The sequence below is a fragment of the Pyxicephalus adspersus genome, chromosome 2 (genome assembly GCF_032062135.1).
Source record: "Pyxicephalus adspersus chromosome 2, UCB_Pads_2.0, whole genome shotgun sequence".
Taxonomy (NCBI): domain Eukaryota; kingdom Metazoa; phylum Chordata; class Amphibia; order Anura; family Pyxicephalidae; genus Pyxicephalus; species Pyxicephalus adspersus.
The window spans coordinates 4,058,694-4,072,792 of record NC_092859.1 but is presented as its reverse complement, the minus strand read 5'-3'; the positions used below and the strand labels follow the sequence as shown (position 1 = coordinate 4,072,792).

The window sequence follows — 14,099 nt, the reverse complement described above, 5'->3', positions numbered from 1 at the left end:
CATTAGTACCTGGGAAATTTACAGTGAAACCTTGTCATAGGTTACTCACCTCGAGCAGTACGGTGGCTCAGGGGTTAGCACTTTGGCCTTTGCAGCGCTTGCTCCTAGGTTCAAATCCCAGCAAGGACACTATCTGCATGGCGATGCAGGTTCTCCCCCTGTCTGTGTGGGTTTCCTCCCAAAAACATGCAGTTAGGTTAATTAGCTTCTCCCTAAATTGATCTTAGACTACATTAATGACTTATGACTATAGTAAGGACATTAGATTGTGAGCTCCTTTGAGGAACAGTTAGTGACATTACTATGGACTTTGTACAGCACTGCATAATATGATGGTGCTATATAAATACTGTGTAATAATATCATCAAAGAAAGAAAATCAAGGCTCTGATAGGGCAGAAGATCTGGGTGGAAAGAATTTCAATACATATTGTACAAAATCAGGTTGATTTATAAAAGTTCTCCAAGTCTGGATAAAATAAACTGTCCTGAGTGATCCAGGAAACCTGGAATGGATTTTTTTAAAGCCGTTTGATAATATCTCGGAAATATGTTTAGTCCTGGACCAGAATCATTCTAGGTTTGCTGGATCACCAAAGTTCACCCTTAATATTCTAAAGCTTCTCAGCTTATATAAATCAGGCCGGATGTAAGTATTTATCTGTGTTTTTAATTGATGACTACATGTATAAGTAAAAAAAATGTTTAAGTAAAGGAGAAATGCATTATTGAGTAATTAAAATAAAAACATTGCAGTGTGGACCTTTAGAGTATAACAACCAGAATGCAGCTTGCCCATTAACATTCCTGCAAATCTTCATTAGAAGAGAACATAGAGCACATCATGTATTCTCTCGTCCTATCTCTATCCTTCCTCATTGTTTTCTTTCTTTATCATTTTACTTCAATCTTAGTTTTACTGGTGACTTTAAAAACAACAATAATTTAATTTTCATTTACAGCAAACCAACTAGCTTTAAAAAATATACTTTCACTTTGGATATGTCCTCCCTACTGACCCTTTCCCCAGCTATGTTGGTGACATTACCATGTTCAGAGACTTTGCAAATTACTTAATAATTTGAACATTTTCTACTCATGTAAATAGGAAAAGAAAAGTTAGCTTTTACATGCCCATTTTTATTATATTTAAGGAAAGACATTTGAGGTGGTTACAGTATAACACACATTTTTAATGTGCTATTTTTAACAAATGGATGAAAAAAATATAACACGAATCACCATGATTCACCTTTTGGGATTTCAGATTTATCCTAGCATGAGATTTGTGGTTCTTTTTCTTTTTCTTATAGTATATTGTGTGACGATATGTGGAAACCTTCTGATCATCACATTGGTATCGTACAGCAAATCCCTCCATTGCCCCATGTACTTCTTCCTCTCCCAGCTCTCTGTATCGGATATAATAATAGTGACTGATATTCTTCCCAACATGCTCCATGCTGTTTTGGTTAAAGAAACCATTATCTCACTTTGCGGTTGCCTCATTCAGTTTCTTTTCTTTGCCATCTCAGAAGCTTCGCAGTGTCTTCTACTAACTGTGATGTCTTACGAACGATATTTGGCCATCTGCAAACCTTTGCATTATAGCTCTATAATGAGCCATCGGCTTTGTTGGATGACCATTTTAACATTTTGGATTTTAAGCATTTCAATAGAATTGTGTCACACTTTAATCCTCTCACAATTAGACTTTTGTGGCCTTAATATAATTGACCACTATTTCTGTGATCTTCATCCAATTCTGGAACTCTCCTGCTCTGATACCACCATTGTTGAACTTGAAGTAACATTGGTTGGTGGTGTCTTAGTTATAATTCCATTCTTCGTCATCATTGTATCATATGTTTATATTATAGTTGCCATTTTTAATATCCCATCTATTACGGGCAGACAAAAAGGTTTCTCAACATGCAGCTCCCAGCTGTCCGTTGTCTCCACCTATTATGGTACAATGGTTTGTACATATTTGGTACCCGGTGATGGACAAACAAGAAGTATTAGTAAATTTTTTTCATTATTGTACACCATTGTCACTCCATCGATGAATCCTATCATATACAGCCTGAGGAACAGAGACTTGAAAAAAGTTATAGAAAAACTCATCAACAACTTTTTGAGTTTGCAAAACAATAGAAATACATTTTAAAGTAAATTGAAATAGAAATAAATGTTGTTAAAGTTGTTACTCATGGGTAAAATAATACAATAAAACAATTAAAATAATAAATTATGACTGTTTATATAATAAACACATCCAAGCAATAAAAAAGGCTGTCATATTAGCATACTGCTCTGCAACCCCCTCACCCGGATGATAACTTGCCATTGGTAAATGTGCTAATATTATCTCCCTCCTTGAAGAAGCTGAATAGCGAAACGCGTCATAACTGACACTTCGTATTTTTTGTTTATATAAGTGTTTTTATGAACCATGTATTGTACTTGCAATCATGTTGTGAATACCTAACACATTTCTCTCTTAACTGCACTTCACTGGCGTTTTGCCTCTTGTCCTGAAAAGTGTGGTTAAATTTATAGGGGGTATAAAGCTTTTACATGCACAGTTTAGTGGATAATAAAGCAAAAGGCCCCCCCCCCCATGTTTCAATAATTATCAAATAAATGTTTCATTATACACAATGGTGGTTTCAATGTAGAATCTTGTACCTCGTTAGGGGATTGTGTCTTAGTTGCACTACAATAATCACCTGTGGATGTGGAATTGTTGTACAAATCAAAAATGAAAGTTTCAATTTAAGGAATATGAGACCATTGCTTTTTAAAATTTAATCAAGATGAAATCTCTGTAAAAAGTTCTTCTGATGAAGCTTGGTGGTGAAACGCGCAAAGAGACAACAGTTAATCACTGTTAATGGAGAAACAATATTAACATGTTGGATTATTGTGAAAACAAGTTGGGTGCATACTGTGCTTTGTTTTAGATATCTATTGTCTAGTTTAAATTGTAATTTTTATATGTGAATTCATGTTAACGTTCATCTGGGAACCTCTAAAATCCCAGAGACATTATCAAATTTAGGGGATTGGTGAATATAATCATCAATGTGAGAATTGGTATCCTGCTCTGCAACCCCTTCTCTCCATACAACTTTACAGTTTTGCCACTTTGTCATCATGCATTCTTATTAGCTGGTGTTGTTTCCGAGGTTCAATGACATTTTAATATATGATAATCCTGCAAGTAGATCCTGTATTTCTCCTCTTTCTCTAACCGGGCAGCAAAAGTAGAGTCGTTGCTAGTGTGGTCGCTTGAATTTGCCTCTCTTCGGTTTGCAGACAGTTTCCCAGTATTGACCTCAATATTTGGGTTGCTGAATATGAATCCCAACGAAGCTAAGGGCAGAGGCAAAAGTTCTGGTTCCAATATCAGAGTTCTCACTGATATTGAAAACAAACCCTTTAATAACCTTGGTCCCCCTTTCCTGTCCATAAAACGTCTGAAATCCAGTTTGCCAAAAAAAGGAAGGGAGCAAAAAACATGTAGCCCCTTTCCCTTTGGCTAAACCAGACCGCTGCCTGCTTTCAATGGCGGCAAGGGCCTTGGTGAAGGAGAGGACTTCATCCCTACATTATAACCTTCTTTGTTGGGGAGTCAGCCTATTTGGAATTTGGGAGCTAATTTAGAATCTATTTAAATAGGGGTCCCCCAGATATTCATAGATTTACTTGGGGAAGTGAGTTAAGGGCTACATAATACTCTTTAACCATTCCCAGGAAAGGGTGCAAAAATCTTGTTGATCAAAAAAAGACATAAAGATGAGCTGATTAATCTGCTCCTTACACTGTCCAGTGAGGGGTGGACAAATGGGCCTTTTTCTTCTCTTCTATCTATCTGGGTTTAGGATGGAACAAGACCTAGGTGTTACTGAACTACACCAGGTAGAAAAAAAATCAGAGTGTGTCATTGTATATGTGAACCCAGCATTAAAGTTGATTTAAAAATGAATGTCCATCTAAGGCTGTCCTGTCCACAGAGTGACACATTTTGTCACCCTATTACATTTTCCCCATTTCCCCCTAATGTTACTAGATGTTAGAAGAAGGTTACTTACTTTACAACCCTCCCCAACCTATAAACCACGGAATAGTTACATAGGTTAAATAACTATACGTGGGACTCTTTTCCTTTGTAAACCATGGCCCATAAGGCAAGGAACCACTGATGGCAGCAGGTGGTGGATGTTCCTGCACTGTACAGTCCCATTGCTGATGTCGCCAAAAGGAGTAGTGCAGGACATGGAGCATACACAAAGCCAAGAGCTACAACTGCTGTGGCACAAGGACTCAATGCCGGGGTACCATTCTTTCTATTGACACCAATGCTGGGGCACTATTTTACCCATAGACCATTGAAAACTAACTCCTCCCACCAGCAAATGAGACAAAGTTTTTATTTTTCCTATTGATCATGGATGCAGGGTCATACTTTACTGTAACTGACTGCATTTTTTATCACTGTTTATTTGTGTCACACTTAACTCCTTGCTCTTTCTCTTGCACATGCCGGCAGTTCTGACCTCGGGTGAGCCTGCTTTTTCGGGTTTAATCGATATCGCCCCTCCTGCCTGCCAATCAGGAGATAGCCTCTTAATCTCCCTTGACTTTTTAGCTGGCTTAGACATAGCACTTTGCATTCGTAAACCCACTGAATACAAGTTGTCGTTGGATAGTTCTGATCAGAGCTTAGTCAGTCACGAAACTAAACTGTTCTGACCTAATTATTGAACTTGAGCAAACTTTAATCCAACAGTACTGTTCCTGTGTTTGACAGATATAGTAGGCAGTAGGATCATGTCAGCTGTCATTGAGCAGCAATGCTGTTATTGCTGTCATTGATGATAGTTGTCATAGCAGCTGCATTGCCTAAACTGTCATCAATGCCAGCTGTTATCTAGGGGTCAGATTGAGAATATTTTACTGCATCTTGTTCCTTCTGCAATTAGGAACCTGACCATCTCTGACCATCTCCTATAGCAAGGATTTCAGTCTCTGACCTCTTTTTTTTATATTGAAAGGTCTTTAAAGGATATGTATATATGCATGTATTGAAAAGATGCATAGTATTAATAATGGATTGACTTTTTGCTAATAAATAGTTAAACACAGATAGACTACATACAAAATAATCCCAAGATACCTTATTTGTTTATGGGTGTTATTGGATCCCATGAAAGTATGAAGCGGTTCTAACTCCCAGTTGTTCAATTTATTTCATTTGGTGCTTATAAAAGCTACAGAGAGTTTATGTGGCATCAGATAATTTTATATTTTGCAGGCAAGGCATTTTTGGATCTACTGAATGTCTCTTGATTATTGATTACTGTATTATAGTGTAATTGTTGTTATATCTTTTTTATGCATAAATCAAATGTTAGGCTTTGTACTAAAACTCAGGTAAAACATTCTGGATTTTTTGCAGACTCATACAAGATTTTGCTCATATTTATCACTTATTTATTATTATCTATATATTCCTCACTAACATAAAAATATTTGTGCTTCATGTCAGTAATGTGTATAGTACAATACAAAACTTCTGAATTCCCAAATATTGTATTTGTTTTATTCATTTAAAAATAATTTATTATTTGTGTACATTTTATTAATGACAATGCCTAAATTATTTCTTTCTTCCTTAGTTCCTAAATTATATAAATAAAAATGCCCAAAATTTTTACTTAAACCAGTCATGTGGCATTTTAGGTCCTAAATCATACTGATTTTCCATCATGGACACTTCCATATGACTGTCCATTATACAGGTACATTGAAGACCACAGAGGCAGATAATGTTGGGAAGATGAAATTAGTCCACCAGCGACTAGGTCAATTAAAAACTACAGAGGCAGCTAATCGGCCTGATTTATTTAGGCTCTCTAATACTGGAGAAGATTATTTATCATGGGAGAACCTGGGCGATCAAACAAACTGGGAATAGATTTCTTAAAAATCATTTGATATTAGTTGGCAAATGTTTTCAATCCTGGACCAGATACCTTCCAGGTTTGCTGGATCACCCAGGTTCTTTCATGATAGTCCATCTTCTCATTTGTTGGAGAGCCCTAAAAAATTAGGCCCAATGTTGGGAAGATGAAACTAGTCTCCTACCATGGTCCATTGAAGCCTACAGAGGCAGATATTGCCAGGAAGATTAAACTGATTACTCTCAGAGTAGATCATTGGGCTATGGCTCCTTAAAGAAACAATGGTGAGGAACACGGATGATGGTTAAACCTAAAGCTTCTAAAGGTACCTCAAATAATATCAGCAGGTAATTGCATGCCAAGGATGTAGGAGGAATGGATAAGCTTGAGGTTGATATTGCCCTTGGGTGGGTTTTAAAATGTGTTAATGATAACTTTTTTTTATTGTTTTGTCTAAAATATTGCTTCCATCCTTCCTGTCTTGTTTAGGTTATGGATAATAAAAATGTAACTATAATTACTGCAATCCACCTTTTAGGTTTTCAGACTCCACAAAGTATAACACTTCTGGTCTTTTTCCTTTTTCTTATAATTTATTGCGTGACATTATGTGGAAACATCCTAATCATCACATTGGTGTCCTACAGTAGATTCCTCCGTGCTCCCATGTACTTCTTCCTCTCCCAGCTCGCTGTATCTGATATCCTGATATCCAACGTTATTCTTCCCAATATGCTCCATGGTTTTTTAATGGAGAAGCCTACAATGTTATCTATTTATCAGTGCATTATTCAGTTCTGCTTCTTCGCTGCCTCTGAAAGCTTGGAGAGTCTTCTCCTGACATTGATGTCTTATGACCGGTATTTGGCCATCTGTAGACCATTCCATTATACTATGATAATGAGCTACCAGCTTTCTTGGATAACAATTATCACAAGTTGGAGTTTGAGTTTTTTACCAGTACTGATTTATATTTTAACATTACCAGCATTACAGTTTTGTGGACCCAATATTATTGACCACTTTTACTGTGATCTTGAACCAATCCTACAGCTCTCCTGCTCCGATACCACCATTGTTCATATAGAGGCCACATCGATAAGTGTCATTTTGGGTGTCATCCCATTTTTTCTCATCATTCTTTCCTATTTTTATTTTATAATAACCATTTTTAAAATCCCATCTCTAACTGGGAGACAAAAAGCTTTCTCGACATGCAGCTCACACCTGACTGTTGTCTCTATTTTTTATGGTACCATACTTTGTGTTTATTTGGTACCAAGAACAGGACAAACATGGAATATTAGTAAATTTGTGTCATTACTATACACTGTTGTCACACCATTGCTGAACCCTATTATATACAGCTTAAGAAATAAAGAGCTGAAACAAGTTGTAGATAAAATAGGCAAACTGGTGTCCATCAATTACTTTAGCCATAGAAATGTACAAATAGCCTAAAATGAATGCAAACACTTCAACAATATACTTGTAATAATATACCAATAGAATCCTATTTGGTTCTGTTCTCTTAAATATAGCATTGAAAACAGTTTGCTACATCTATATATTACAAATTGTAAAAAAAAGTTTTCAGATATATTGTAACTTTATTTCTCTCTCTGTTACGCATGTCAGTTTAATTGTTCCAAGTTATCATTGAGGTCTACTGAACATGGCCACACTATGTTTCTGAAAATAAGGCCTGAAAACCTAAAATGTTAAATGAGAAAGGTACAAAAAACAGATTTGTATGGCACTTTTATTTGCCAAGTCAGTTCAATGTAGGAAGTAGAAGCGTTGCTTCAATATATCTCTAGTTCTCCAACAGTTTACTTGAATTGAATGTTTGGGTTGAATTGGTAGCCAAAATCAAAGGCTACTGAAAGGGATTAACGGGAGCACAGTATGTTGTGCCTGTCAATATTTTCCAAGTTAATTCACTGAGCTGTATGCTATAAATGCCATTGACAGGTGTAACATATGGTTCAGGGAATCCAGCCAATGGACAATGAGAAGCACCATGTTCAATGTACCTATTATTGTCCGAGTTACTGACATCAGAGATGTTCAATATTTGCTGCAGGTTGAATGATTGATGTTTTAGGTCCAATTTGACATGGGTCGAAACCCAAACACAAAGCCTACTAATGGGTTCTATAGAAAAGCAGGCAGAGTATGTACCTTTATAGCTTTGTGTTTGCAGTCAGCCTTTTTATAGCCTTTTTTAGACATATCTTTTCTTGACATTCTGGGTTAGCAGTGTTATACAATTACCTTAAATTTACTGCATATTTTTCTTTTGATAACTTAGTTCCCTTATTCAAGTCTCTGCCCTCCCCTGAGGAAGCCAATAAGGTGAAACACGTCAGCCCGAGACATGTTACTCATTTAAAACATTGGATAGTCTTTATGAAAGTATATGACAGATTCTGTAATATGTAGCAATATGACATATTCAAACAATCTGTAATCTCTAATAATAATTGATAAGTAAATTGTACTTGATTATGCCAAAAAAGCCTCTTTTCTTTCTTCATTTTTTGAATGGTTACCCAGGAGGAGAAAAAGCCAGAAAGAAAGTCCTAAACATCATACAGCTCACATATAGAAGGCCTGTGAACAGCTGAAACAAATTATTAAGGTCTAGAAAACAGGTAAAATAGGGATCTGGAAATTATGGTTTTATCTAACCCAAAGCTACACAAAGCCCTTGGACCCAGGAACCAGAACTGAACGTATTAAAATATTAATTTAAATATATATTATTTAAAGGAAAAAAATTCGCCCAAAATTTCTGGAGACGCTCAGCATGCATATGTGAGAAATCTAGATGAAAACTACCCACCATCCTCTTTCTCCCAGCCAGTGAGCCACAAGGTGTAATGGTCAGGGCCCAAAAGCTTTTGGTTTCTAGTGTTTTATCGTCTAATTGTGTTATATTATCCTTATGTAAATTTATACTATTTGCATTGTATTACTTTTTCTAACTGTATCTTTCTTCCTACTTAAAAAAAAGCAGATTGTTGTGAGGTGCTGGTCTGGCACTAGTGTTTACCCAACACCAGACCCTCAATCTAATGCAGCACTCTTCTCCTAAAGCAAGCCCCCCACTCATCCTTTGGAGGCTAGTTGCACCATCTCAGCATATGGTTGCCCCCAGGACTTCTGTGCACAAAGAATGACATCTGGGAAAGGACTGACAGAGGACCAGGAGCCCAAAGATAACGCAGTAGAGTAGATTCCAGCAGAGGAAAGTCCAGTATACAAAGTCAGAGGTCATACACGGCTAATCAATCCACCAGACGAGGTATTCAAGCCTAAAGACAAATCAAAGTTGGAGTCACAAAGGTTGGTCCTGGCAGCATACAGGAACTGATCTGCTCCTAAAGTCCTCTTCAGCTGTTCACAGCCTCAATGTGTGCTGGGGATGCTGAGAAGGTACATAACAGGCTGCAAAGCTAAAGGGAAGCTGAGGATGCTGCAAACTGCTAAGCAGAGGGAGGACAACTAATTCTGTGACCTTCTTGCTTCTGCAAGCAACAACGTCGGAGAGAGTATAGACAGGGTCGTAATATACTGTGGTGGTGCATAACACGGTATCGGTCAGATAAGCGTCTCTTAATAATTGTTCCATTGTTTATATTTATATTTCCTGTTGGGTGTATCTAATAAAGGTTTCATAGTTCTATTCTTTTATGTCTATTTCTTCACAGGAGAACACAACAAACATAAAATGTACAGCTCATGTATATATTTTTCATATAAATTGAATAGTTTGTTAAATTTAAAGGAAAATAAGAATTGGGGGTAATACAGGGGCTGACACCACTCACCTGGGTGTGTGGCAATGCTATGTCTAGGGCCTTTGTAAAGGAAAAATGCAATCCCTTAGAATAAGGTATGTGTGCAATTTTTGATACTAAGCTTCCAGTTGCCACTTCTGGAAACATTTCTGGTGATACATTGGAGCGTCGTAATTCTGATTACATGGCAGTAAAATGTATTTGTAGGTGCCTTTTACATGTATACATTCCTCTAAGATTCCATCATGGTGCAATGCTGTGGACATAAGGGATAGAGGAGGGATTAAATAGTTTATTAAAATGCTCCCGGACAGGGCTGATCCTATACTTTATAGGCACTATGTTTTAAAAACTAGCAATGGGGTACATTTCTGGCAGACAAGTGTAATTGCAGGGGAAAAACATTAGGAAATTTGTATATAAGTGTTGCAGAAATGTACTGCATATGTTGTTTTTTTTTTGATCTGACATACTCTTCAATGCAAATTCATACCAGGCCCATCCCATTATCGAGGAATGTACAGAAGCCACAAAAAGGCTTTTGCAAACATTGAATGAAAGCAGCACTCTTTTCAAGAGCTGAGAATCTAATAGAAACCAATGTGAGTTATCCAGAAAACGGGAATTCTGAGAAATAGTTAATAAACCATTCACGAAAATAAAAAATGTAAAAAATAATTTCCCCTTACATCAGTTACTATAAATGCCAAGAAAATATGAATAAGCCATTTGTACTCCCCATAGCTAATATATTTTATTTCGATAACCAATCAAAACTGGCACAATAATCTATGATCAGAAAATTCAACATTTACATGGCAAACCATCTCTTCCCATTCCTCCTTCTTTGCTTTCTCTTTTCCATTCCCTGTTTCTCACTTTTTCTTCCCATTTAATCTTTTTATTTTTCTTTCCTCATTTCTTTTTCTTTCTTTTACTATTACTTTTTCTTTCTCTTTTAGTTCATGCCTTGCACTTTTCCCATTCATTCTTTTGTTAGTCTCTCTCTTTCCAATATTTCTTACAATTATTTCCCTTTTCTTCTTCCTAACTCTCTATTCCCATTCCTCTTTCCTTCTTCTTAGTTCTCCAACTGCTTCTTTCCTACTCTCTTTTCCCATTCCTTGTTTTATCCTTATTTTCCTCCCAGTTTGTCTTCCTTACTCTTCCTCTCCATAATGTTTCTTTTTCCAATTGTTTTTCCTTTCTCTTTCTCCTCATATTCCTTCTTCTTTTTTTTCTTATTTTTCTTCTTTCCTCTCTCCTATCAATAAATCTTCCTATCTTTTTATTTTCCCATTCCTTCTATCCTCATATTTATGGATTATGGATCTATACAACGTATGGATCTATCAAATGTATTTGTTAGTAAATGTTTATAATCCTGGACCAGATCCATTGTCTTCCCCTTTATTCATTTTTCCCTTTTCTCTTCCTATTTCTTCTTCCTTTTTTAGTTTATTTTTGTACTCTTTCCTCTTTGTACTCAGTTCTTTCCTTCTTGCTTACTCTTACTCTTTCCAATCATTCTTCCAATCTTTCTTACTTTCTTTTCCTATTTTTTCTTCCTTCTTGTTTTTTGCCACTCCTTTGTTTTTACTCTCTCTTCCCATTCCTTCTTTCATATTTATTCTCTTCTAAGTTTGTTTTTTTTAACGCTTCCTCCTTCCAATGCGTTTTCCTTACTCATCATCTCACCATTTCTTCTAACCTTCTCCTATTTTTCTTTCTTCCTCTTCTCTGCCATTTTATTCTTTCTTACTCTTCCTCCTTTCGACACGGGTTCTTCTTGACTCTTCATCTTCCCATTTCTAGTTCCTTTAACATTCCTTGCTCATTCTTCTTATTTTTATTTCTTTTCTTTTCCTCTTTTTATTCCCTTTTTCTTCCTCTCCAACTTTTCCCATTTCCCACTTTTCTTTCTGTTCTTTCTTTTTCTTTTTTTTATCAATAAAGCATTTTGTTCTTTCTGTTTACCATCTGTTTTCCAATTACCCTATCAAATCCATATTCTATTGGTTGAACATGATTTAAAATAATTTCTGTCCTATGCTTAGGTTATGAAAAAGACAAGAATTACTAAAATCTGCCTTTTGAGGATTCAGACCCCACACACTATAACATTTTTGGTATTTTTTATTTTTTATTTTTCGTTTTATTGTGTGACAATATGCGGAAACCTCCGGATCATCACACTGGTTTACTACAGCAAATCCCTCCATTCTCCCATGTACTTCTTCCTCTCCCAGCTCTCCATATCACATATCTTATTAGCATGTGATGTTCTTGATGTTATTGATAATTTTTTTCTGTGAGCTTCACACAATCCTACAACTCTCCTGCTCTAATACCACCACCAACTCTCCTGCTCCATTCAACTATTAGTTCCATCATTACCGTAGTTTTTGGACTCATCCCATTTGTTGTTATCATTGTATCATATGTTTATATTTTAGCCACCATTTTTAGCAGTTATGTCAACATGCAGTTCCCACCTGATTGTTGTTTCAATCTATTATAGTACTGTATTTTGTGTGTATTTGGTACCTAGAAGTGTACAGTCATTGAACGTTACTAAACTCCCATCATTCTTATACACTGTGCCCACCCCACTGTTAAATCCTATTATATACAGCCTGAGGAATAACGACCTGAATCAAGTCATAGCCACCTATGCCAAAAACATTTTAAAATTGCATTCTCTTAAATAATACATTCATTAATGAAGATTAAAAGGTATAAACTACTTATCAATAAATATTTGATTAATATCATATCAATTATTTGTTACCAAAACTCATAAAGCATACTATTTCCTTTATGTTTATCGTTATGCAATCATTGATTTGATTGTCTTATTATATAACATTTTATGTTTTATGCATTTTGCAGTCATGACTGCTTCCTCAGTAACAAACCATTTTATATGTAGAAACCCCCAATCCACCCATTCCTTGTTGTGTTCCACTTTCTCTCCCGTAAAATAAAAATCAAACTGCCCTCCCCTTCAGCAAAAGGGTCAGATTAAGTCTTTACCTAGGTCAGTCTATAACTCCATTTCTTCATTTTGAACCACCAACTGTTGAATTTGCTAGTGTGCTTTGAATTATTATCAAGGGTAAAAGATTCATTCCATCCTAACCATTGGACAAATGGCTTCACGTTCTCATCAAGTGCACTTACATGTAATGCAGAATTCAGACCCCAAAACCATATCACATCAACCACTATGCGATATTTTATTCCAGAAGGTTTGCTCTTTGCTTAAAGTTTTTTGTCATGCCTAGTATGCTGTCACACTAATTGTCAGACCCTGTGGTGTTACCCCCTTGGACCATACTGTGGGATCCTGTGCCTGTCTGCCCAGTTGAGCTGCCCTCTCTCCTGGCCCTGGGTTCACATGTATGTGTCATGCACACACTGCCATAGCACAAGAAGTAGGATCTAATTAAAGGGAAGAGGCTATTTTAGCCTTAGCAGTATTGGTGGCTGGTTCTGTGACTTTGCTCCAGCTACATTGTTATTCTGTGTTGTACTCTATTGCTATTCTGATCTGCTACTTGGACGCTGCCTAGACCAGAATTACGCTTTGGCAATCTTTTTTAATCATTCAGTAGACTTATAGGCATTCACAGTATTCTTTCCACAACCAAAATTTCAGCGAACTGATTTGGTGGGCCAATCCGAAGTTCCACCGTCATCAGGATTTTCCTTTCCTCATCCAATCAGAGAGCACTAGAGGTTTTGAATGGGGAGACGTGTGCCCATTTAACCTCTAGTGCCGGGGATCGCACACAGGATTCCCAGGGCTGCATGAATGAATGCAGCCATGGAAATCCACTGCGATCACCGAGCACTAGTTGTTAAATAGCCTCTAGTGCTGGAGATTGCACACAGGAGGATTCCCAGGGCTGCATGAATGAATGCAGCCCTGGAAATCCTCCTGTACTGATTTCCTGGAACTTCCGAATGGCCCACCAAATCAGTTCGCTGAAATTTTGTGGACTCATCGGAAGTTCGAAGAAATTTTTGCGGCATTCTCGCTCATCCATACTCAGCAAAAAGTACCATTCCTTAAAATGAGTTTTGCATGAAATTTCTCACTACGCTTCTGGTTGCCTTTTTGGTAATACAATACATTGTTACTAGTTACACGACTGTAAAAAGTAATTGTGATCAAAATAAAGGGGTCACATCTCAGACCACAAGAGACAACAGTCTAATAGAATTGAGTTGAATAATCCAGAAAATATAGAAATTTTGGATTAATAATATAAATAAAATAAAATAAGTAATATAAATAAATAAGTAATAAAATAAAACT

At 36.5% G+C, this 14,099-nt stretch overlaps 1 protein-coding gene across 1 annotated transcript; it reads left to right on the top strand.

Moving 5' to 3' along the window:
- The first annotated feature begins 1,243 nt into the window (after positions 1 to 1,243).
- LOC140322178 (olfactory receptor 1M1-like) lies at positions 1,244 to 2,170 on the top strand. Its single transcript, XM_072398784.1, has one exon. The coding sequence runs from the start codon at positions 1,244 to 1,246 to the stop codon at positions 2,168 to 2,170; it is 927 nt and encodes a 308-aa protein (XP_072254885.1).
- The last annotated feature ends 11,929 nt before the right edge of the window (positions 2,171 to 14,099 follow it).